We start from the raw sequence: 25,687 nt of genomic DNA, 5'->3' as shown, positions 1-25,687 counted from the left end.
ATATAATAACAGATCTATGACTGCATAATAACATAGATTTAAATATGAATATATTTGTTTTAATATAATTTGGGCAAAGATATCAAGAAATAAACTATGCCAATCAAGGAACTAGAAAGTCATACAAACAAGCTAACAGTAAATAATAGCCTAATCAAGAAACTAAGACCACTCACATCACCACTGATAGTATAGAGAAAACCCTACTCTGTTTTAGAACTGATTACGTCACCTAGTTTGGTAATGAAACATTTGCAAAAAAACAACCAAGATCAAAGAACCCAAACAACTCCACAGTTCAACCCTGATCCACAAATGTTATCATGTATGTATGTATGTATGTATGATAGGTATGTAGGTCTAGGTGTGTTCGGGTCTTTTCCCGTGTAAGATTAAGAGTATCTTGGCGACGTTTCAGCAAGGTCCCACTTGCCATCCTCAGGCTGGTGCTTTCTGCTTTGTGCCAGTGCAAGCAGGCAAAGATATCAAGAAATGGCATGAAGCCAAAAGCACCAGCCTGAGGATGGCGAGTGGGACCTCGCCGAAATGTCGCCAAGATACTCTTAATCTTACACAATATATATATATGGCATTCAGCTTTGTTCTGGTATTTTCCCATGTCATTGTAGTTGTGCTTTTAAAGTTGTAGCAACGTTTCGGCAGAATCTCATCTGCCATCATCAGGCTTCTGTATATATATATATATGTGTGTGTGTGTGTGTGTATGTATGTATATGTATACGTATATGTAGGTAGGTATATTTCATGTAGCTAATGTACCCTGTTTACTCTTCTGAAAGAGTATTGTGACCTGACAATGTCACAATAAAGACAAAAGGCTTTTTTTTTACTTTTTATGCAGATGACTAAAAGATTTGTTGATATATATCAAACTGCTAGCTATAAGGAGGCTAGATTCTAAAAAAAAAGCCCATTATGGCTCTTGTAGAAAAGTTCATATAAAAATAATATTCTAGTGTTTAATATTTCTTCTGCCACCTATCCCCTCAAGTTCAAATTCTTTTCTTCGAGCTATGACTTTGTAAGACAAGAACTTTTACATGTAAAATCAGCAAGTTTCCATTACTGGCTGCTTTCTTAAGCAAAGGGATTGCTTAAGAGTGATAGCACCATGCTATATACACATTTTAGTGTTTAATGCTAGCTTTATGCCCACCACAAAAGATAGACACCAGTTTTTCCATTAAACCAGGAATCTTAGTTTCTATATCAGAAACACGAGCCTCAAAGAACTCAGTAGATAGGAACAATTAGCAATGGCATAATAGTATATAACAACTTTTAGAAATGAGAAGGCATTTCTTTAACTCCATGCTGTTAACTCAAATCCTTCCAATCATGAATTACAATTCTATTAGAAGAGAGAGAGAGAGAGAGAGAGAGAGAGAGAGAGAGAGAGAGAGAGAGAGAGAGAGACTCTCCATATTGTTGGATGTGAGGATTAACACAACTTCCTTCTCTCTCACTCCCACTGCCTCATGCACATTGTTAGGTTTTATAGCTACAAACATGTCCTTGAAATCTGTGGATAATACCAACTGGAATCTCTGATGATGCCTGATAAGAACTCTTAGTAATTTTTTCCAGTTCTCAGGACCAGAATCATTTGCCATTTCCTTCCCTTTCTCAAGACTTTGTAAAAACCAGAGCACTTTGTAAAGCAGTTAAAATAAATATTTTTTAGCAAATGCATGGGTAACTCTATTATGGTGCCTCCATGAGGGTCATCCCTATTTCATAAAGGCTCTGGTTTTATATTAGGAGGAATTCAGCAGCAAGGTACACCAAAAGACTAAAGGAATAAAATGTCGGTCCACACAGAGCAGGGCTCCCAATGAGGCAGAAATGAAGAGGAACATGCCAGCGAGCCTTGGCAACATGTGCCCAAAGCAGCACCAAGTTGCTAGTGGATTTGATGAGCGTAGGGTTATGTCATCATGTCTATCCCACAGTCTCCAAAGAAGGGAAAAGTTCACTTTCTTCAGTTCCCCACTGGGATTTCAGAATTTTTACACAAGCTGCCAAGCATCAATTTGAGACCACAAGAGACAGGACAAAATGTTTTTAAATGGGAGTGAGAAAAATCTCAAGAGCAGCAGGACAGAAAGAAGCAGCTGGCAACCCGTGGACATAGTCAGAGCCCCAGGAGGAATGCTGGGTGACCTCCCAGCTGCTAACCCACTCTCTTGCTTCTGTATGTAACTCTGCCACAGGGAAGAGAAGAGCCAGCCCAGGCACAAACCAACCCCTTTTGGACTTCAGCAAGCTGTCAGTGCAAGGCAAGATCCCTGCCTGAAAACAGAATTTGTCATTCAAACTTATCTTCCGTTAGCGCCTACACATCCCACCCTCACAATGCAGACAACCATCCTTTCTTTGGCTTGCCAAATGCTGCGCTTCAGAGTAGGAGCCTAAATTGTCATCTTGGATGGCAGCCCATGTATTGGCAGCCAAGCCACTTCTTTCTGATATCGTACAGAAGCTGGTCCATCAATAGCACTCAGACGCAGAGAATGTAATACTCAATGACAATCACGGGCCTCGTACAACTGCGTACTGAAAACCAGGAACGTGCTCTGGATGTTTCTCCGCATGCATGCCACCATATTCCAAAACCATGCATGGGAGGCTCTACCGATCCTTCTTTTGCTGGTCTGGGCATGACAAGAGCCAACGAAAGTCATGCTTGCTGTCTAGATGGCCAACTCCCTGAAGTTATGCCTTTTCCCCTGGAGCATAAAAAAAAAAACCCTCAACCCCCCCACCCCTCAAGATTTGTGTGATTTCATCCTCTTATGACGAATAAGTGAGGCCTACAACAACATGCTTCAACCTCTTCACCCTTAAGAAAGGTTTCTTCTATTCGAAGTCTCAGTAACTCTGAACAGAAACCTGACATAATGCTCAGATCAGCAAAGGGTAGTGTGTGTGTGTGAGAGAGAGAGAGAGAGAGAGAGAGGGAGAGGGAGAGGGGGGGAGAGAGGGAGGGAGGGAGGGAGGGGGAGAGAGGGGGGAGAGGGAGGGAGGGAGAGAGAGCGCAAATGGAAGAGGAGGAAACAAAGTGATTGGGAATACCTTTTGTGGTTTTATCTTCCAACAGAGAACTCAGGCTGCAGCAAAAGCTTGCGGGAATCCAAAATGGGATGGCTCTGCCATTTTCCCACTCCACGCCTTTCTCTACTATACTGTAATGAACTGCAAGCCTCCCAGAGTAATTTGGCTGAGATGGGCAGCTACAGGAATGGAAGAAGTGTATGAACAAACCAATGAAAGTATAGACTTAAGTTTGGGAAAGCTGCCAGCTCTGACCTGCAAGCATATGGGAGTGTGGCATACACTCTGGAGGTGAAAAAAACGCATCCTTTTTCTTACTTGCTATCAGACTCCTCCCTCTGTAGTGAGAACAAAGTTTCCCCCCTTAATTCTGCAGCGTCTTCCACAGCCTCCAAGATACTTAGTACTGTATACACAAAGCAGGCCTTGAGCAGGGAAACTTGATGCCAAATCACAGAATAGACCTCTAAGTTAATTTTAAGCACGCTTCAGAACACAACACCTTCCTTCTGATATTTATGCCTTTGTTGTTTCCCCAGAAACAAAATCCCTCATCACCAAGAACACATTCTGGAGGCTTGCTAGCCCATAGTAGAAAGTTATTTGATGGGGGTTAGGGTTAAAGGATTTTGCTCTTATTTACAAACCATATATATATATATGAAAACAAACACTGTAAAGCTACCACTCTATTTCAAGGCAGTCCATTTTCACTTCTAAATGTAAAAAAACGCTAACAAAAAGTAACCCATTTTCATTTTCTAAAGATTAACGATCATGTAGGTGATAATATATTGAAGGATGCCTACTCTCATGCTCGCAAACATCAATCATTATAACTCCAGTGGATTTCTACTCAAGGACCACCGAAAAGCCCCCTTCCCCCCCCATCCCCCCGGGGGTTTCTGGCATTCTGCTTCCTTCCCCAAAGATGCTCACTCACTGTGCCGCAGACTTTTACGTCATGCAGTCGTCCCCATTCATCTTCATAACTGTCCACCATCATAATGCTGTCATCTTCCTCTTCACTGCCCAGCTCTGCATGGAGATGGAGCCGGACTTCTTCGCCCAGTGAATGCATCCCCACGGCTGGGAAGAGACCTTCTGGAGAGAGTGGCATTATTGTTGAGCCCACCTGTTAAGAGGAAGCAACAGTTATATAGATTAGACCAGTTTAATCTAGCTAGCTAATGATACCCAAAAGCCATTCTACAGACTGTACGGAATGAAGTGGCAGAATTAGCTGGCAGAGACCTTGGGCTGTACCATTCTGGATTGCAAATAGAGGGGGAAAAACATAATTTGAATTCTTTCACCCAATTAAAAAAAATCTACTACAGTTTTTTGCCCCCGGTATGGCAAGTTTCTTATACCTTACAATACAGTCCTACTGAGTGTGAAATTATTTAAAAATGCAAGCTGACTCATTATTTGTTGGCCCTAATTTGTATAATCCATAGTTCTGACACTTTCACATTCTCTTTAGCTTTGGTAGAACGGTTTCTAGAATGAACATGCAGAAGACCCTTGGATTAAATAAAATTTTAGTCATGAATTTAGGTGAATTGTTTTGGGGAAGTCATTCAATTTATTGGGGTGGAGGTGGGAACATGTTCATCTCTCCTCTATGTTCTAAGTTAATTCTTGCTCCCAAATTTTTCACGTGGAATAAAAGACAAGGTATATGAAATTCCCAGGCAGTTGTCCCATCAAAATACCAAACCAAACCCACATAACAACACTGCTGTAGTAAGTACTTTCAGCTCAATAGCGGGAGCACTCCAGATTTATATACTGCTTCGCAGTGCTTTACAGCCCTCTCTAAGCTATTTACAGAGTCACCATATATTCCACAATAATCTGGGTCCTCATTTTACCAACCTCAGAAAAATGGAAGGCTGAGTCAGAACTTACCCTTTTTCCATTTTTGGTGAAGAATATCTGTGCTGTCTGGACTTCAAAGGACACTGGCTCAATCCCACAGCCTATCCGATCCCCAGAATTGCATTTTGTCCCAAACTGACGTCCCTTGGCTCGGCCATTGTAAAGTCTGGATAAGGTAAATCTCAGGTAAAATCTCTGTAAATCTCACAGAGAGCTTTAAACGACTCCTGGAGAACAACTAATCAACAGTACACTAGTGTGATATGATGTCAATAACAATAGTACAGTTAGGTCTGCTTTGTAATCCTAGAGATGATGCTTCTAGTTTGACAGATTGACAAATCTATTTCATCTTGTTTTTCATAAGTTGGAATACTACCATCTATTTCAGTTTCTCACACATTCACACATGATAAAGCAGAATTTATATGAATACACACACACACACCTGATCATGACACGTTCTTCATAAATATTCAGCATTTAGCGATTACTCAACAATGAATTAATTAAAAAAACTTTTACTAATATATAAAAACATCAACCCTATTCTCTGCTAAATGCAGACAGGTGTACCTCCTTAATTGAGGTACCGCCTGACTTATTCCTTAGACCTGTCTAGACAAAGCAACATACACAGGATGAGTGTTATGTTGCACTCTAAAACCACGGGTCTTGTAGAAATTCAGAGTTTTCATCCAGGTTTAGGCAATCCTGCCAGTGGTCATCGAAGTTGTAAGCCAACATTTAACTGACTGGCTTCCTTAACTGAGGTACCGCCTGACTTATTCCTTAGACCTGTCTAGACAAAGCAACATACAGGATGAGTGTTATGTTCTGGTCTGCCAAGCTTGTTAACTTACTTGCCATCATCAGCATGATAAGCAACTGAGTGCGGTAGCCATCCAGGCTGATGGTCCAAACTGTAATACTGAGGCACCAATCCTACTGCAATGGTCCCACGCACACCACTGTCCACAATTGATACCTAGAACAAGTTGAAAGAATAGATGCCTCAAAACCTTTCACCCATGCAATTTTTCCCAAAGATGATGACTGTGTCTTTACAAAATATGAAAAGGAGCCAAGGGCTGAATATATCTGTTGTTTTACCAATTGCCTGAACAAAAGCCAAGGACAAATAATATAAGACATCCATCTCATTTGTCCCACCTAGGCAGGAAAATAGCATTTAAAAGAATGAAATGCAAGACAAAAGGTTCCCAGGACAGCCTTTCCTGACGTGAACTCTGTAGCTGCTTTAAACAAGGTATTCTTCACTCAACCTCCCCATTAAAATACTCTTTGTTCTTAATCCTTACTGGAAACCTTGTGCAAATGTGCATATCTATATAATTCTGATTTTGCACAGAGTTTCTAGAAAGGATTCCAGAGAGCAAGCATATAAATTAATTGAAAAGTAATCTAATGCATTTTTTTAAAAAAACCTTTGAACTCCAGAGATAATTTTGGATAACCTCTGTAAACCCGCTGAGTGGCATGCTGGTTACAATCAACAAGAAGCCAGGCAGAAGGCATCAAGTTGTGGAATATTTGTGTAAGGGCTAAGAAAATATATTTTGATGAGCTTTTTTCCACATTATTCAGAACCATCTCCCCTGCATCTCTTTGCTCATGAGAATCTACAAAATAGGCTTCTAAATACTAGAGATGGAACCACAACACATATAGTGCTCCTGTTTTCATGATGTTAGCCAACTGCTTTGTTACATAAGAAGTTCAGTATTCATGCACAATGGCTTATTATACAAGGAAATAATTGAACAAGGAAGTTATTTCCTTCCAACTTTCTTGCTTAGCAAAATTATCTTTCTGATTCTTCTACGAAACCTTTTTCCTGATAATTTCCAACTATACTGGGTTTATATCTCATAGCATTCCCAATTGTCACACTAAGTTGGGAATTCCAGGAGTGTATTCCTGACACACCTGGGAGGTCTTATAGCTAGGAAAAGCTGGAGAAAAGCTTCCTGAAACAGTGGCAGTTTACATAAAAATTCACTGTCCAAGGGAAGATTCATAAAATGTTTGAGCTTTGCAGCTCACCTGGTCCAAAGTTGCACAACCATTTTGGGTCAAGAGCTATGAAGTGACAGATAACAAGATGTAGCCCCAATGTTTACAGGACTGGGGGAAAAACTGTTTCAATTATATTCTGTCAAATTTAACTTAGCTAAATGAACTAAATATATTTCAAAGATTTGCTTCTTTATTTAATAATGTTTCTCTTCCATCGCATTAAAAATATCAAAGAAAATCTGCCCACACTCAATGGCAACCTATTCTACAGTCAAGTATCTCCTCTTGTTGGAAAATCTTTTAAAATTAATCTATGTTTAGCAAAACTCTGCCTCTGTATAACTAGTATCAACTAGTTCTAAGCTTGGTCTCTCAAGTAATAAAAAGAGAAGGAAGGACAATATGTTGGAGAGGGTCTCCAATAAATGCTGAAAGTGACTTCCCAGATGGTGAACCAAACTGGTTACCTCAAAATAATTGTTGTCTTTGGTCAGTGGGCGAGGAGCAACATAACAACCAACTTCTCCAGAGTTTCCATGGTAGCTGCAGAAAAGATACAAGGTCAGGTTCTCCAATACTCAAGCCAAAATGTGTGACATTACCAAAGAACAAAAGAAAAAACAAGAGTGGATATCTGATGCCAAGAAAGATGCAAGTGCTAGGCTATAGATAACTAATCTTCAGGGCTCAACATTCTGCCCACCCCTAAAAAATATTTCTATTTAACTGGCCAGAAGCATCTTCAAGAGAAAACAAATAACATTCTAGCTTAGGGATGCTTAGTTTCCCTCAGTATTTGGTTTCCGAGGTTTCTGTGCTTAATAGCAACAAGAGGAATTAATCACTCGCAAAGTCATTTCAGATAGATAATGGGAACTAGACTTTGCCAATTCTTGTTTTAAAAAGATTTGCAGCTTTCTAGATAACAGCTTGGGATCAAAAGTATATTGGAATTCAAAAGTCCCTCTTTGAGGAAGATGAGTTCAGAAATGTGAAAAATAAATAAAATAAATATCTCTTGTGTCATACTCATGTGCCAATACAAGCACTAAGACTCCCAGTAGAATTTAATTATCCAAAGAATTGCAAGAAACAGAGCATCATTATGTATTCCATCATCCTTGCAAAAGATGGGATAACACATACATCTCTCCCCAATTAATGTTGCTGTTGTAAGAAGGGGTGGGCAGAATGTAACAAGATCTCACAAAAACTAACTAGCAAAGAAGGCTATTGTTACCTCCAATTTAAAATTACAGAATCCACATTGTTCAAACACATACATACACAATATGTGTGTATGTATATACAGAATACAAAAACCCAGCAAAAAAATGCAAAATTAAATGGAATACTTATTATAAATTGAAACACTTATCTTCTTTTATAAGGGGAAAAAAACCCTTATGGGCATTATTTTATCAGCCTCTAGGTTACTTTATTATGACCATATTATGGAAGGGATCAGCTGCCTCGACTAGTGGTCTCTGCAGTTGTCTTGGCAGCGTTATAGGAAATTGGTAGAATGATTGGGCCCAAAGTCACCCAACTGGCTTTGTGCTTAAGGCGTGAGTAGAAATCATGGTCGCCCCATTTCTAGCCCATGGCCTTAATCGCTACACCAAACTAGCACTCATTAGGGTGACTAGAGTTAAAGATGCTTTGGAGGTTGGCCAATCTATTAAAGAAATACGAAATGAGATGCATTTTCAAAAGCCAATCCACATTTTGGTCAGGAGACTGAAATATTCTGAAATCCTTGTTTTAGGTAATATTATTCAAGTAGTTAACATAATTTTTGACAGAATGTGACTATAAAACATTGTCTTTAATTGCTCATATTTATTCAATGGATTTGTTCTCCCACTCATTTTAAAAAACTGTAAACTTTAAACCTTCTTTTCAGAAAAAGTAGAAATCCTAAATGTGCTTGAGCAGTAGAGAATATGTACCCTCCCTATGCTGAGCACTCTCTGCTCTTCATTTAAATATTTGATAAACGTCCCCCATTCAAGTTTCTTTCCACATTCAAACATGACAAACTACCTTAATGTGTCTCCATCAACAAGGATGTGTTTGAACCTCTCTTGGTAACGAATGGCTCGCACCTCTCGAATCTCCCGGATCCTCCTCCTCCAGTTTAAAAATCTGTAGTGCAGGTTTAAATCATCCATTATAGCTGTAACGATCTACCTATGGGAAACGAGTATGTTTAAACATCTGAAGAAATGGCACAACACATTCCAGAACTCAGAGATTCTAGCCAGGATATTGTAAAACTTGGCCAAATCCAATATTCCCAAACCTTATAGAAATAGGCACACTAGACTAGATGCTTTAGGCTAGTAGCCCCCAACCTTTAGGGCACCAGGGACCAGTTCCACGGAGAGGTTTTTTTGTGAATAGGAGGGAGCGTGGTTTCACGTGCTTCCTGCATCGCGCAGATGGGACTTCACTTGATTGCATGGTCCGGTTTCTGGCATGCCTTGGACTGATGCTAGTCCAGAGACTGGGGGTTGGGGATCCTTGCTTTAGGCTACAACCCTGAGAAGCTCTGATCGCTCACAATGGAGGCTATGGCTATCTAAGTTATCTTAAGACAGGGCTCACCAACCTTTTGGACCTCAGGACCACCAAACTCGTAATTTTAAATCCTGAGGGCCACTAATATGAAGTTTGACTGATGGTGGCTTGCTGACGTTGGTGGGAAAGTCGGTCCCATATTCCAGAGCTGAAGTAGTCACAGGACTGGCCCTTTGGACATTCCAGAGCAGCAGAAGTCTTTCTTTCTCTCCCCCAAACTCCGCCAGAAATGAGTTTTTGCCGATGCAGCCTCTTGGAGCAGGATGCCTTGCAGGGTCCCAAAGACTCATTTCTGGTGGTGTTTGGGGGAGAGAAAGAAAGACTTTTCCTGCTTTCCTTGCATGCAGCCAAAAGCAGAAGAAGAAAGGGAAAGAAGCAGCCCAGTAGCCAAGCCAGGTATGTGCGGTAAGTGGGGCAAGTTCCCCCCTCTGCCCTTTCCCCCCTCCTCACTACCTCGAGTTGTTCACAATGCAAGCAATGCAAGCTTTGTGTTCCTGCAGGCCATGAGGGGAGCACAGCCTTGTGTTCCCACGCAGCCTGGATTAATTGCTTTGGGGGTTGCTTTGGGGGTGACATTTCTCTGCGGACCACCAGTGGTCCCCGGCCCATCGGTTGGCGACCACCGATCTAAAAATCAGAAGGATTTCAACCTAATGTTCTTGGTGGTAATATCAAGCTTGTATATAATCAAAAATAAATTCAATACCCACTGATCTGTGAAGATTCTCAATTAAATATAAATTAACAGATTTTGATTCCACTACCCCAATTCAGTCTGCCTCCAATATTCATGAAATTACTGACAATTTCATTTTGAGGAATTGTTCTAATCAGTGTTATAAAGTTCTGTAATGTTCGTGCTGTTTTATAAAACAGGTATAATTTGCACATTTTCTATGCATTTTTAGTTATAAAATCAGTTTAGAGATAAATTACTTCTCAAAATCTTGCCACTTGTATAATTTGTTTGCTTGCCATCAAGATTGCCCTGATTTCAGCATTTCGTTTTATATTAACCTAGTGAAATGAGGACATCTGTTACTATACACTCTAAGACTAATGCTTAAAATACACACACAAACTAGGTAGGATCCCCTGGGAAATAAATCAATGCCATTCAGTCACTTCCATGGAAAACCATGAATTTTATTTAGATCTTCTGGTCCACAGTTATCATTTCATCTAGACCAAACATTGTTTCATAATATCTTAGAGCTTGACCAATCCAGTGTCAACTTTTTCTCTATCCCTGCCTCCGTGCCTCTGCTACCTACATTTGAAATGTTATGTCGCATTTTATTTGGATCCTATATGCAGCTGTTAAAGTCTGTTTATTCTCAGCTATAACACTACTTAGACCTGGGCATGAAAGTTCTTGAAAGTAAGGAACTGAAAAATTTGGGGCTGGGGGGAAAGAGGGGGAAGGTCTGCAATGGGCAAAGCAATAAGATTAAGAAGTCCGTCTAGCAGGTCCATATCAGATATCCAGAAACTTCTCCAGATTTTGTGGGACATTTATTTTCTTTTAAAATGTGGCAAGTATACGAATGGCACAACTCTTTTCAACGTCAAATGGCAGGAAATTGCACTTCCAGTTTTCAGCAAACAGCTGAATCATGGCAGCTTGTTAGGATGGCTCTACGAAAGTGGGCCAGAGAGCCATATGTGGCCTTCTTCCACACTAGAAGTAGAAATCTATATCCTCTTATAGAAAGAAGTTGTCCAATTCAATATTGTTGAGAGCTGACTAATGGATGGCAGCGTTTCCTACAATAATTCTTCCAATCTTATCTGGATTAAACTTATTCTACATACAATACAAAGTCTACCAACACCATTCAATTATACTTTCCCTTCCTGCGTGGATTGTTTTTTTTCCTAGGATCACCAAATTCTTCCCTATTGGCTTGGCTAGCTGAGATGTTAGGAGCTGCAGTAGAGCACAAACTGTAAGCCATCTAAATCCGCTTTGTAAAAATCCAGTTGGACTGCTAGATGGGAGCAACAAGTTAGAATGGCTGTCTCTTTGCTGCCACTTAGTGGTCCTCCAGATCTTTGCAGCCAACACCTGACAGCCCTATCTTTCAGATAGCATAATTTATTGTCCATGAATTAGTTGTCAGCAGTAACCAAGATTCTCTCACCATGGAAGAATAAAATGAAGTTAAAATGACAAGGAAGAAATTTTTAATTAGTGTTGCTTAATACCTTAGCAGAATTGGAATAACCTGTGAATAAATAGAACGGAGGATCCGGATTGTGGAAATGGGCAATGCTGGATTAGATAATGGGATATTAAATGCTTGTAAAGGAGTTTAACTTTCATTCCACATTCCCCTAATTGCTTCATAAGTCAGGATCTCGGCAGAATAAATGAAAAATGTGCAAGAAGCAAAGAACATACAGGAAAGCACCTTCTCACAATCCTGTGATACAAGAGTATTATAGTAGTTAGCACAGCAATGGGGGAACGCTACAATTCACTTCACTAAAATCCCCTCCCTTTGGGGGGGGGGGCTACAAAGCTCACCAAATAAGCCTTAAGGTGGTCTGTATTTCTTCACCAAATTTATCTCGTTATGAAACTAAAATGTCACCTGAAATTCCCTGGGAGGAAGGAAGACAAGAAAAGAAAAAGAAATGAAATTAATTCAACACACCCCTTATATCCTCCTTTTTTTCCCCACTCATTGTAATCCCGGGGAGTGGAGGGGGTAATCCATTGGTGCCCCTGGAGCGCCAAGGTTCAAGTGCCGACCGTATAAGATAGCCAGGAAAACAGTGCCTCTGAGAACATGCAGAAGGTCTGCTCCGGAAATATAGGAAATATAGTCCGGGGTTTCCAGGGCGGAAAAGGACCCGTGTTCAGCCCGCACTTTGCACCATTTTTTTTTTTTGGCCTGTTAAAGAGGAGTCATCCCTCCCCACTCCCCACGGCCATCGCTTCCACAAGCCGTCCGGCGTTCAAACCCAGAGGAAACCGTGACCCTCACCCTTCACAGCCAGCCTCTCACGCCCTCGCCGACATCCCGGAGCCGTGAAGATCTGCTCCACGCCCCCGCGCCAGATGCCTCCCCAGGGACCCCGCTCTCCCTGCTGCCCCGAACCGTCGCTCCGATGCCCAAGGCGGCCCTTACCCCGAGAGGCCCTCGCTCTCCCTCCATCAGCCCCGCCCTCCGCAGCACCCTCGCTCTCCCGCCGCTGGGAACTCAAGCCCGCTTCCCGGCGAGCTTGATTGCCAACCTGTTCACATCCGGGTATTCCCCAACTTTCCCCACCTCTCCCTCGTCCCGCCCTATTTCCCCCAGCCCACCCTCCCGCCCTCTCCGCAAAACCTCCAAAGCTGAGGTCGCCGCCGGAAGCCAATGAGAAGGCCGAAATGGCGCGACGTCTCGCCTCCCGGAACTCGCGAGGGGAGTTGGTGAATGGGGAAGCGAGGGAAACTGTGCGGAAGGTATGAATGGAGAACGGGTGACGCCGTTCGGATGGGGGAGGGGAGGGGGGGTTCGGACGGCCGAGTTCGCCTGTGTGACGTAAGGGAAGGGCGGGGGTAGCGGTGGCTGGATGGTTGCCCAGGCAACAGGGCTGAATCCACCTCGGTCCTTCTAGGTATGTTAGTGCAGCCTTCAACAACGCCATTGGCTGGCGAAGATTAAAAATCTGCACCTTCTGGCACAGGTTACTACAGGCAGTCCTCGACTTACAGCAGCTCACTTAATAACCGTTCAAAGTTACAACGGCCGTTGCAGCATCCCCATGATTTATGTTTGGGTGCTTGACAACGGACTCAGATTTATGACGGTTGCAGTGTGGGTGGGAGGGGGCAGGTGATCCCCTTTTAGGACCTTCTAGCAAGCCAAGACAATGGGGGAAGCCAGATTCACTTAACAACCAGATTACTAATTTAACAAGTGCAGTGATTCACTTAACAAATGCAGCAAGAAAAGTCGCAAAATGGGGCAAAACTCGCTGAACAAATTTCTCACTTAGCAACATAAATTTTGGGCTCCATTGTGGTCATAAGTTGAGGACCACCTGTAACATATTGTCACCTACACTAAATCTCTGTTCGTGTTTTATAGAGTGTCTCTTTGTCACGAGCCAGAGAGCAGTCGAGGTGGTTAGTCAAGTCTCCCATAGGAAGCTGGAAAGTACAATTCAGTATTTGAAATAAATACTTTTTATTCAAAGCTGTTGGCTGTAGCGATTATGATGTTGAGCTACGACAATTGGAGAGATCTAGGTTCTAATCCAGCCTCTTGTCACGGAAGCTCATAGGGTAATTTTGGCTAGTCAGTCTCCAACTATTTCAAAGAGTGGTGGTTGTAGGGGGAAATAAAGGTAGTCCTTGTCTTACAAGAGTTCATTTAGTGACCGTTCAAAGTTAGAACAGCACTACAAAAAGTGATTTAGGACCATTTTTCACACTTATGACCATTGCAGCATCTCCATGGTCACATGATTAAAATTCAGATGCTTTTGGCAGCTGACTCACATTTATGACTGTTGTAGTGTCCCAAGGTCACATGATCCCCCTTTGTGACTGACAAGCAAAATCAATGGGGAAGCCAGATTCATTTAACAACCGTGTTACTAATTTAACAACTACAATGATTCACTTAACAAGAAAGGTGGTAAAATGGATCAAAACTCACAGCAACAAAAATTTTGGGCTTAATTGTGATCATAAGTCAAGGGATAACTGTAAGAGGAGAGGGCACCTGGAATCTCTGTTTCAAAAGGAGGGATATCAATATAATAACTTAATATTACAGCATGGCTAGTAGAACCCAGTAAAAGCCAAAGGGTTAATTCCTTTTATTCGTTCCTCATTTCACTGCTGGGGAAAAAAATTTCATGAACATGCACTGCAATGAAAAGAAGAGACTTGTAGCTCAAATGAACTTTTTTTTTTTTAAGAGTCTTAAGAAATGCTGAGCTTTAAAAAATGCATAGTGCTAATTCCCCCCAGAAGGATTTTGGGATCTGTGCAGGTAAAGAAGACAAATAGGGATTTCTTGGCAGAAAGTACTGTAGCAAGTTAGCACTCACCCCTTTCTTAGAAAAATGAAATATCCTGGGAAATTTTAAAAAGGCAGAATATTTCCCCTAAAAAGAGTAGAAACTCAAGAGCAGAAACTCCCCTCAGAAGCAGAAGCTCACCCCCTACCTTTGTTAATGGGTGGGCCATTAAGGCGTGGGCCAGAATACTTTATATAACAAAGGTCTGCAGGTAAAGCTATAGCAATTGCCAAAAGCCCTTTTAAGGGCATAATCATCCAGTAAGGCTCAACCAAGCCTGGAACTCAGGACAGCCTACGGAATTGCCCCTGCATGGCCCCATGGGAGGCTGACAACCAATCAGAATACAAGCTCCAATTCAAATCCCAACAAAGGTTATAAAACCCAGGCACCCTCAGCATATCAGCCCTTTCTTGATCTCTTCCTTCACCTTGAAGCATGTGATCATCCTTCCTTTTCACTCTAGAGCTCCAGGCCATGTGGTCCTGTCCACTATTAAAACCTTCCAAACAGCCTCCGTGTTTCCAGTGTCTTTTTCCCCACTTGGAACTGAACCCAGAATGATAATTCTTCCAACAGTACATAACCAACACTTTCACAAATTATAATATTCTGAATTCTTGTGCAGGGCAGGTGGGAATATCAGCCTTGTGCAAATTCCCACAATCCACTGTTTTTCCAGTGTTAAGTTTTAGAATGAGCATCCACTCAAAGCTGGAACTTCTGAAACTTGTTTTTAATGGCAGAGATGAAAGTGTCTAGTGGGGTCAGCGAGAAACCAGCATTTTCTAATGAAGCCATGCTAGGTTTTAATGTAGAACAAACTGTGTTGACTGGTTGTTACCTTCCACAAGCTAGAATAATTGTTTGATGCCTTCCGCAGCATTGCAGTGGGTCTTTCATGCCAACTGCTTTGGAGTGGAACTAAATAAAAAATAAAAAAAATCCTGCATTGCCTAGTTGTCCTGACAGCCTGCAGCAATTCAGAAGGGGCCCTGGATATTGAGCATCAGATTTGAGATTTAAAGAGTAAAAGGATATCTCCTATATGACCTTAAAACTGAGGCACAGAGGGGGAAGTTAGTCAAATTCTACCTGTATGGGGGGAAGCAGATAATCAGGCCTGCTTAGGAGATTTCAGTCTGCTTTATATTTTCTCTTATTGACTGAATTTGTATCTTGTAAAGATGCCTTTAGCTATTTGACCAGTTATAATATCCTGGGGATTTACTGCACGATGGAAAGCAAAGCAGATTTTAGTTCTGCAGGCTGGCAGTGCCTCACTAAGTTTTGGATATCATACATATTTTAAAAATCATAGGTCTTTGCATGTTATATGGGAGGGAAGCTTTGAAATAAGATTCAGATATCTTACTAATTTGGGTATGTTTGCTAGGTTATGATTTGTTTAATTATGGTATGTTAATTGGCTAGATGCATGCAACAGACTAAGCTAAACAAACCACATTATAGTTTAATGTGTTATATAAATCCAGCCAAAAGAGGAGCAGCTCCTTTTAGTGGAAGCAGTTAAGACTTTATCATACAGTTAAAAGATCTAACATTTTACTTAGAAAAACACACAAAATGTTTTGTGTATTGAGGGACAGCCGTTTTAGTATAAGCTGGGCTGAATTGGGAAGTGGGAAATAAAAGTTGTGACATTCTATTTAATTACGTAATAATTTTCTTTTTGGTATGGAACAATTCTGTTTTCAAGAGGATTGGTGGAAATCCAGACATCGGCTCGCTTGATGGATTAGTGAAGGCAGCTGGCCAGGCAGAGTGAGGTTCTGCAGCTTCTCATTAGCTGTGCATAGGCATAAGTACACTTTCTGTTATTGAAAATAAACCAAGGAGGAGGAAATTAGAAGGCGGTCAAGATCGCACACTGAGCTGTGTCAAACCAAACTGGGTTAGGGCTTACCACATGCAGAAATATATAAGGAGCCCAGTCCTGCTATTGACAGCAATGCTTAGTTGCTGTCAAGTTGGGCACTGACCTTTACAAAATTCAGCACACCTCTTAAAGAACTCAGAAGCTCTGGATGCAGTCACCAGGCCCTAAGAAGCAGCTGTCAAAGTCAAAATAGGATTAAAAAGGAAAAAAGTATTTAATTTATTGGGGGATAATTCTATGAACTATATTTACTTTAGGTTATATGAAAGGAAGTTTTCTCGTAGCCCTCTCCACTTCTTTGTCTTTGCCCCATTCTCTATTTGGGATGCCACCCAAGCACAGTGGAGCTTGAGGACGGGAATGGACCATGCCTCTCATGACAGCCAACATGGGTGAACCAGTTGTTAAATTATTTGAACCCCATCACTGCACAAAGGCTAAATATCATGGGTGGCCTTGAAAAGGCTTGCATGCTCCTATTTGAAACTCAACATAGTTTCGACATTTCCTAGATATTTGTTGGGAGAAGGGAGGAATGACGAATGCAGAAAGAGAAGCACTGGTTGGATTTATACACTGTAACCAACCCATGATTTATATAATCATGTGTTTGGTTTGTTGAATAAGTACAATAGCCTGACATGGGTCCAACCACTGTAGTCCTAAGAGTCTGTTCCAGGCACAGGGGGAAAAAAAGCTAGATTTGTACAATATAGGCTAAATATGTGGTGAATATGTGGTTACGAGTTCTCAAAGTGCTTATTCCCAGTCAGTCCCGATGATTCACTGAACTATAAACTGAACTATATGGGCTGGATTTTCACAGTACACTAGATTAAAGAGTGTTGTGTTGGCTTGTGTTGTACTAACTTAGTTAATGGCACATAAATCCAGCAAGTAGATTTGCATGTTTGGGGAAGGGGTGGGCAACCTTAAAATGCTGCAGGACTCAAATTGCAAAAAAACCCCTCCAGGTTGCCCACTTCCACCCAGAGCTTACAAACTGGAGGAACACCACCTGGCACCCAAAGCCAGAAAAACACACTGTGGTCTAGGCAACAGCCCTTGTCCAGGCGTGTAAATTGGTTCATTAGTCAATAACCATGTCAGTTTGTTAACTGATCCTTTTCCAACAGCTCAGTGGAAGACATGGGACAGAGCACCAATGGAAATCAGGACTTGCAAGAAAATAGTGGAGTGAATCTCATCTCTGTATTTGCAATAATTTTTCTTACTTCCTTAAAGTCCAAAGAGCGCAACAATACACTATTGATATTGTAGATATGGCAGGTACGAACTGGAGGCAGAGCAATGGGTAAGAAGGCATTGATGAGTGCCCAGCTGTGCTCTAGTCTAAACTTTATACCATGTTTCTCCAAAAATAAGACCTGGTCTTATTTTCTTTTGGGTTCTGAAATAAGCACTAGGGCTTACTTTCAGGGAATGTTTTATTTTCAGGGAAACACGATGCTGATATTAGAATATTTCTTCTTGTGGAAGAAGAAAATATTATTGTAACAAAGATTTATCTTCAGTAAGGTAATTTTTAATTTTCAGAAAAATCAGAACCAAATGAAATGGTTTTAAACTTACTTGTTTCAAGCATTTTGCTAGAATATACATTATTACCAGTAATTGTTAAGTTAAGCTACAATTGGTGCATTCACACATTGCATAAAAGCCATAAACTCTGGTTTACCAGCCCCAATAACTCAGCATCGAATAAGAATCCAGACAGAAGGTCAGATTCCAGGAAGGGGTTGTCTACGTGGCTATTTTTATTCAACTTTTTCATAAGGAAATTGCTTTGAGTAAAAAAACAGCTGTTATAGCCAGTTAGATTCTGCTTAATATTATTTTTTCATGCTGATTTTGGCAAAACTAGACTAATAACAATCTCTTGACAAAGCTTTTTTTTTTTAATCATGGTGTCTATTTCACTTTCTCTAGGTAGGCTTTAATTACTGGTATGTTTATACTGTATATTTTATATATTTTCAGTTTGGAAGATGCCTATCTCACTCACGGAGTGATTCAGTTTCCCTGTATTTTATGTTTTCTGTAATCAGTTCTGGTGGAGGAATGGTGCTGTTTTACTATTTGAGAAATGAAAGAAGAAACCATTAAAATATCCCCATCTTCATGGAAATCACAGGTAATTATTCTGCTGTCTATCTCATCTCAGAAAACAATAAAATAAAATGTTCCTGCAGATTGGAAGGATGTAACTAAAGAGACAAGCGTCCTCAAAAGTTTCTCTATCACCTCACTAGTCTACCTGGGGACAGGCTACTTCCTTCAGAAGACATATAATAAATAGTATTTCAAACAGTTACAGAATTGAAGTCTCAAACCACAAGAGAAAAACACTGATATCTAGGCATTCAGTTAAAAAAAAAAAAGGATGGCAATTTTAGCAAAAAGATCCACTATGGCAGCAACACATATCAGGTAACATGGGGCAGGCAGGAGAGGAAATTTTAATAAAGATGGCACTCAGTTTATAGACGCCAGCAATTGATTTCAAACACTCCGGTAACGGCGGCCAAGAAGAGTTCAGTAATGGAATTAAAACAGTGCGTTAAGGCTGACCTCATCAATCTGTCAGATTTGGTTATAAGTTTCAAGTATGCTCTAAGTGAAAAAAACGTCCCTGGTTTTAACTCAAGCATACTTTACTTTTTCTTAAAACAAAAAGCAGTAACTCCGTCAAGCAACTCAAAATTCTAGTTTTCAGGAATGCCAGGCACCCGTCCCAGAGATCTTTTTTTTTTTTTAATGGCTTGGAGGATACCTTTCTTTCCTCCCCAGATCAGAGTCTAATTATCTTCTCAAGCAATCCAGGACTATGAATGGTCCAGCGATAGAATAGATGGAAACTGAGCAAGGAGAGATTTAACCTGGAAATAAGGAGAAACTTTCTGGCAGTGAGAACAATCAACCAATGGAACAGCTTGCCCTCGGAAGTTGTGGGAGCGCCATCAGTTGAGACTTTCAAGAAGAGACTGGACTGCCATTTGTCAGAAATGGTGTAGGGTCTCCCACTTGGGCGGCGGGTTGGACTAGATGACCTACAAGGTCCCTTTCAACTCTGATTATCTGTTAGAAAAAGCGGTTCAAGGTTAGCATCATTTGAGTTCCAGGATGAGCCTCAAGGTGGACCTGGCCTAGCTGTGATGGGATTCCCACCTCCCGAGTGTTGGTCTTCCTGAAATATTGCAATGTTTTCATGCTAGCAAAACGGGCTTGTGGTTGCAGGAAGGGTGGAGTGGGGTGATATCATTCCCGAAAAACACGTCGTCCTCTCTTGAGGGTCAGGGAGCATTCGTCTGAATCCCAGGAGCTGGCCTATTTTTCACGGCACAAGGACAATCAAGTGCCAAGAGTCAGGAGCATAGATTCCTCTGGAATGCTGCCGATGGGAGCGTAGAGGGCTTCTGCAAAAGGTCTGTTCTAAGGCTATAAAAGGGCATGTGCACTCGGTATGTTTGGGTGATCTCTTCTGTAAGAGCAATAGCAGGCAGGCCGAGATCTCATTCCAGGCTGCCTTTTCAAGAGGGGCAGCCATGTGTCTCCAAGGTTACAGAGTCAGATTCCCTGTAAGTGCCTTAAAGACGAGCCTTTGCACATACTAGGCCAGGGGGAAGGAAACTTGGCTCTTTTATCACTTATGGACTTCAACTCCCAGAATTCCTGAGTGAGCCATAAAAGTTTCCCCATCCCTGGCCTACTGGTTTTTCAGTTGGGGGGGGGGGGGATCAATTTTTGACAAATGGGACTGTTTAATATACAAATGTAGGACATATTCTTTATATGTCCTGCATTTGTATATTAAGCAGTCCCATTATTCTTTATATGTCCTACATTTGTATGTTAAACACTCATTCAAGTCAGAAATTGATTTCCCCCACAACTGGAAAACTAGTAGGCCCGGGATGGGGAACCTTTTATGGCTCACTCAGGAATTCTGGGAGTTGAAGTCCATAAGTGATTTAAAAAAAAGCCAAGTTTCCCTATCCCTGTACTAGGCTAAAGGGTGATGGTTGGGTTTCTGAGTCTGCCTGGCTGCAGATCTAGCCAGCGATTCAGTGATTGAATTATTCAGCAAGCTGTAGTTCAGGACAATGTGTGAATGTAGATGATGTGCTGTAAGAGTGAAGGAACAGATAAAAAGTCCACCCTTGCTCATGGGAGTCCATGTGACAGCTGGGGTGGAGGGGGTGGGGGGTGGGAAGAGATCACCTGGAGTTCCTGCAGAAAAGCAGGATATGGAATAAACAAACAAAACTCTTGGCGACTGTAGCGCTTCATCTGAGGCACAGAATATTTTAGATTATACTGCGTAGCTCGAGAGGGAATACTAATGGGGAGAGGAATAACAGAACGAACAAATTGTACCTTGATTCATTCATGGCATTAGGCCAATATGGTTTATTGCACAAGCCAGAATTGGCTGAGTTTCCACAGCCTGCTAGGCCAAAAGCAAACTAGCCACATTATGGTTTAGCATTACTTGTGGTCCAGCTTGTGGTGATCTTCTAATGATGGCTGTAAAGTCTTGTAAGTCCTAACCAAGGTGGCCCAATTTATTCAAGAACATGTTGTTAAAGGTTACGCAAGAGGCATCCCTTGGAGAGCCAGACTTTGCTCCCTTTTGAGGGACCACAAGGCAGTGGTGGGATTCATTTTTTTTTTCACTACTAGTTCTGTAAAGCGTGGCTTGGTGGGCGTGGCAGGGGAAGGACACTATACAATCTCCAGTCAGGTAGTATTTGCCAGTTCTCCGAACTATTCAAAATTTCTGCTACTGGTTCTCCAGAACTGGTCAGAACCAGCTGAATACCACCTCTGCCACAAGGTCAGAGCCAGCTAGCAAAACAGCCTCCACAGAACCAATGTGGTATTTTTCAACCTTGGCAAGTTTAAGATGTACAGACTTCATCTTACAGGTTGCCCCAGGCAGCATGGGAATGAAAAGTCCACACTCCTTAACATTGCCAAGATTGTAAAAAACACTGGAACAGCTAACTCAATGTGGCACTTTGAGACAGAAGTCCATTCGGAACCCCTCATTAAGCCGGGTTCAAAAGACAGGCCAATCATAATCCAAACAAGGCACATTATACTTCAGTATGTTCTATGATCCAGTCCAGAAACAGGCTAGTCATTTCTTTTTTTTATGTGGCAGCATATTTATTTATTGTTCATTAGCCTTCCACGATTCCTTTTTTCCCCCAAAAGTTTTTAATTTTTACACATCTCTTTACGTGGGCAACGTGGTTCCAGATTATAACACTTGTATATAACCGTACTTTCATTTCCACCAATCTTATATAATATCATATCATTATCCATTTCACTCATCTTTAAATAAGTTTCCATTTCATATTTCAATTCAGTCAGTTCTGAGTTAGCCTCAGGATTTGTGCCTTGATCTGCACCATTGTGTCTTCAGTCAGCTTCATCCTGTGATTTCTGGGAAGCCAGAAATCTCTGCCAATAGCTCAGGAACAAGCCACTGGGTGTATTTTTTTCTAGTGAATGTACATGCCCATGTTAGAACTTATCTGTTGCATCCCATCTCTCTGAAGTTAGAATTTACTGATTATCAGGGTTGACTCAGCCTTCCATCCTTTCTGAGGTCGGTAAAATGAGTCAGATTGCTGGGGGCAATATGCTGACATTGTAAACCGCTTAGAGAGGCTTTTAAAGCACTATGAAACAGTACGTAAGTCTTAAGTGCCATTGCTATTGCCAACCTTTGGAAAATCCCAATATCCTGAACTACAGATACAGCATAGAGAAAAAAAGGAGAGTTCTCTCCATTTTGTAGAGTTTCGTCTCACCTGGCGGAGGGGTGGAGAGGTCTACAGATCAAAGGGTTGGTTAAATCACAGAAGCCGGCTAGGCAATTGGCCAACTTTCTGAGTGCTGAACATGCTTTGCACATGCTCGAGGGCACCATTCTCTCTCTTGCAGTTGTAGCATAGTGGTCTAGGAAACCCAGATTTAATGTGGCTTAAGCAGTCAACGTGCCCAGGTAAAGCTGTTAACCTCATGTCAAGATGTGGAAGAGGACATTGAACTGCATGGCTGTGTCCTACATTTTTGTTCAGAAGAAGCAGGTAACCTCCAGCCTGGGCATTTACCTGCATTTTACTTTCAGATCTTGGCTAGGAGTTTTAGAGTCGGGATCTCTAACCTTGGCAACTTTAGGACTTGTGGACTTCAACTCCCAGAATTCCTCAGCCAGCAGGTTGGAGACCCGTTTTAGAGGTTGTGGCGAGGCAGGGCGTTTTGGCTCTTTTTTCCTGGTGGAGGAAAGACCTTGCAGATGGTTGGTACAAGCAGTCCTAAACTTACAATCATTTATTCAAAGTTATAACAGTGCTGGAAAAAAAATCACATGCGACTAGTCCTTCTGCTTGTGACTGTCCCAATGTCCCAACAGTCAGGTAATCAAAATTTGGCTACCTTGGTAACTGCCATCTATTTATAATGGGGGCCGTGTCCTGGGTCATGTGATTGCCAATTTATGACTTTCCCAGCTGGTTTCCAATAAGCAAAGTCTACAGCGGAAGCTGGCTTTGCTTAACAACTGTGATTCACTTAGCAGCCACAGCAAAAAAGTTGTCAAATTTGGGTGTGTCTCACTTAACAGCTCCCTCACTTAGCTACAGAAGTTCCAGTCCTGATTGTCATACATCGAGTACAGATGGGTCCTCGACTTACAACAGTTCATTTAGTGACCATTATGACACTAAAAAAAGTGAGTTACAACCATTTTTCACATGACCATTACAGCATCCCCATGGTCATGTGATCAAAATACAGATGGCTGGCAACAGACTCATATTTATGACGGTTGCAATGTCCTGGGGTCATGTGAATCCCCTTTTGTGGCCTTCTGACAAGCAAAATCAATGGGGGAAGCCAGATTCACTTAACAATCATGTTATTAATTTAAACAACTGCAGGGATTCACTTAAAAGACGCGGCAAGTAATGTAAAACTGGGCAAAACTCATTGAACAAATTTGTCACTTAACATATATTTTGGGCTCAATTGTGATCGTAAGTTGAGGACTACCTGTACTTATTTTTTATTCTTATCTTGGAAAAATCTATGGGAAATCAGTTTTCCTGATGCTTGGAATTTTTAAGGAACTGTGAGACTTGTAACCACTGCAAACTTAATGCCTCCCTTTCCCTTCCCACAGGTTAACCTCTACAAAAATTTATCAGAAATCCCAAATCTTCAGCCCTCCCTACTTTAATACAGCTCCAGGGTAGTAAATGGGATGCAAGAGGTAACATTTGCTTCCCCCCACAATCTCCCTTCCTTTTATACAGGAACTAAACTGCAAAGTGAATTAGTTGACCGAGCTAACCTAATGTGTAATGTGCAACTACACACTGCCCCAATTTGTTTTGGTTCACAAAACTCCCTGTGCCACCAAAGAAGTCAGCCTAGTTATCAAATTGGTTTGTATAATAACACATCTGATTATGCCAACCATTTCAAGGACCAGGCCCAAATAATAAGCCCCACCGTGGTTTGTTTTGGCTTAATAAGTTGTGCACAGATCCAGCCAATGTGGTTTGGAAGCTCTAGTTTGTAACTTAAGTGTGTTGTATAAACCTAGCCATTTGCACTTTATTGAATAAAGCATGTGTAAACAAATTTAGGTTTTGGACAATGTATGGCCTCCTCAGCAGCTAATTAAAAGTAGCTTGCTTTGCCCCTCTCCCAGGAGGCTGAAAAATACAGAAAAGGGGATTGGAAGTCATCTCATTTTACCTGCCCTCTCATGGATGGCTGAGGACTTGCAGGTCAGATCTGATAGCCTAATTCTATCCTCATTACAACCCTGTAAAGTAGGCCAAGCTTGGTTTTAACAACTGTTCTCTACTCCCTTCCCTTTGAGTTAATCTAACTCCCTGGGAATATTTTTCAGAACTGTTTCATTTATAAACAAACAAAAAGACTGCACAATCAGCCAACGATTTCCTGGCCAAGGCCTGTTTGTTTTCTTCCCGCTGTTCTTTGGGACTTGGAGATGGGCTGTCTTCATTTCTCTCTGCCCCCCTCTTTCCTAGTCTTCATTTTCGATCCAGGCAAAATGTTTGGAATGGTTAAAACTCCGTTGTGTAATCCAATTGCCCCGTTATTTCCCTTCTTGGCCCACGGTTTTTTTTTTAAAAAGAATAATAATCATATCATCACTTGTGTTGGTTTTGAAAAGTGACTTGTATGCTTGCTTGGCAGCCCCCTGGAATGGACAGAGATGATGGACTCCTGGTTTGCAGCCCCCGACTTTTGAAGGAAGCTAACAATATGATTAGAACATGGATATAGACCTTACTTTTGAGCCAGTGGGTGGGAAGAAAGGGAACTTCGATAACATGAGGCTGCCCTTGTTGCAAAAATGTGTTCATGGCAAGCTTGTTCACAAAGAGGTTGCAATGGTGAGCATGGCCCATCATAAAATATCCAGTTTACCAGTAGGTGAAGGCAGTGGAGGTGGGAGAAACCACTTGAATGACACACCTCAACCTTGTAAGGATGCTATCACCTAAACTTACTTTTGTGGTTATTCCTTGGCCAACTAGGCACTCTTCCAAAGAAAGCCTTGGCCTGCAGCACTCCCCCTCTCCACCTCCATTTTTCTAGGGTTGACATGCAAATATTTTGCTAGGGTCTGGCACTGGCACTGGCACTTTGTCACTTGCCTAAAAAATGAAAGTCTGAAAGGCAGCAACTAACTGATCTTGGCTGATCTTGTAAAACTAAGCAAGTCAGACCTGGTGGAAAACTATCAGGAAATTCCAGGGCTGGAGACTAGACTGGGAAGTCCGAAAAATATCATGGAAATGGCAAAGAATGTCCCTCTTTCTGCCAAAAACAGCTACATTAACAGGTCAGGGAAGAGTGGAATTGATTTTAATTAATAGTGATACCATTCATGCCCAGCAATCATAAACCTAGGATCTGTGTGAAAAGATTAATGGGATGGCAATACTAAATTGTAATAGGTTGTCACAAGTCCCACTGAGTTTAGAACTGTTTGCTATCAAAGTGCTATTGATGAGAGCCTTAGCATCTTTTGCACACTTTCTCAGAATTCAGTTGCCATTTGGGTAAACCTGGCTTTCTACTTGTCTTTTTCACAAATGCCTGAAT

The 25,687-nt window shown here is 41.5% G+C and overlaps 1 protein-coding gene and 1 long non-coding RNA gene across 14 annotated transcripts in view; one reads left to right on the top strand and one right to left on the bottom strand.

The window, feature by feature from the left end:
* Positions 1-13,054, bottom strand: part of SPRYD3 (SPRY domain containing 3) — a 46,395-nt gene extending 33,341 nt beyond the window's left edge. The window contains exons 1-7 of one of the 13 annotated variants that reach the window (XM_087925475.1): positions 12,918-13,054; positions 12,113-12,189; positions 9,046-9,192; positions 7,467-7,542; positions 5,823-5,947; positions 4,990-5,125; positions 4,019-4,210 (exon numbers count right to left, since the gene is read on the bottom strand). In XM_087925475.1, coding sequence (XP_087781601.1) covers positions 4,019-4,210; positions 4,990-5,125; positions 5,823-5,947; positions 7,467-7,542; positions 9,046-9,173 — 657 coding nt within the window. In that variant the 5' untranslated portion in view covers positions 9,174-9,192; positions 12,113-12,189; positions 12,918-13,054. Of the gene's footprint in view, positions 1-4,018; positions 4,211-4,989; positions 5,126-5,822; positions 5,948-7,466; positions 7,543-9,045; positions 9,193-12,112; positions 12,190-12,569; positions 12,866-12,917 lie in introns of those variants that run through there. The other 12 variants (XM_087925477.1, XM_087925478.1, XM_026713710.2 and 9 more) reach the window with 12 other exon arrangements.
* Positions 12,990-24,905, top strand: LOC148127113 (uncharacterized). The gene is made up of 3 exons (XR_015741944.1): positions 12,990-13,036; positions 18,574-18,659; positions 24,773-24,905. It is a non-coding gene; the product is annotated as an uncharacterized LOC148127113 (long non-coding RNA).
* Positions 24,906-25,687: the final 782 nt, after the last annotated feature.

Source organism: Pseudonaja textilis, chromosome 2 (genome assembly GCF_049901715.1).
Source record: "Pseudonaja textilis isolate UNSWEBS1 chromosome 2, rPseTex1.2, whole genome shotgun sequence".
Lineage (NCBI taxonomy): Eukaryota > Metazoa > Chordata > Lepidosauria > Squamata > Elapidae > Pseudonaja > Pseudonaja textilis.
Note: the sequence above shows the minus strand (reverse complement) of the source record. Positions and strands in the feature narration are given on the sequence as shown.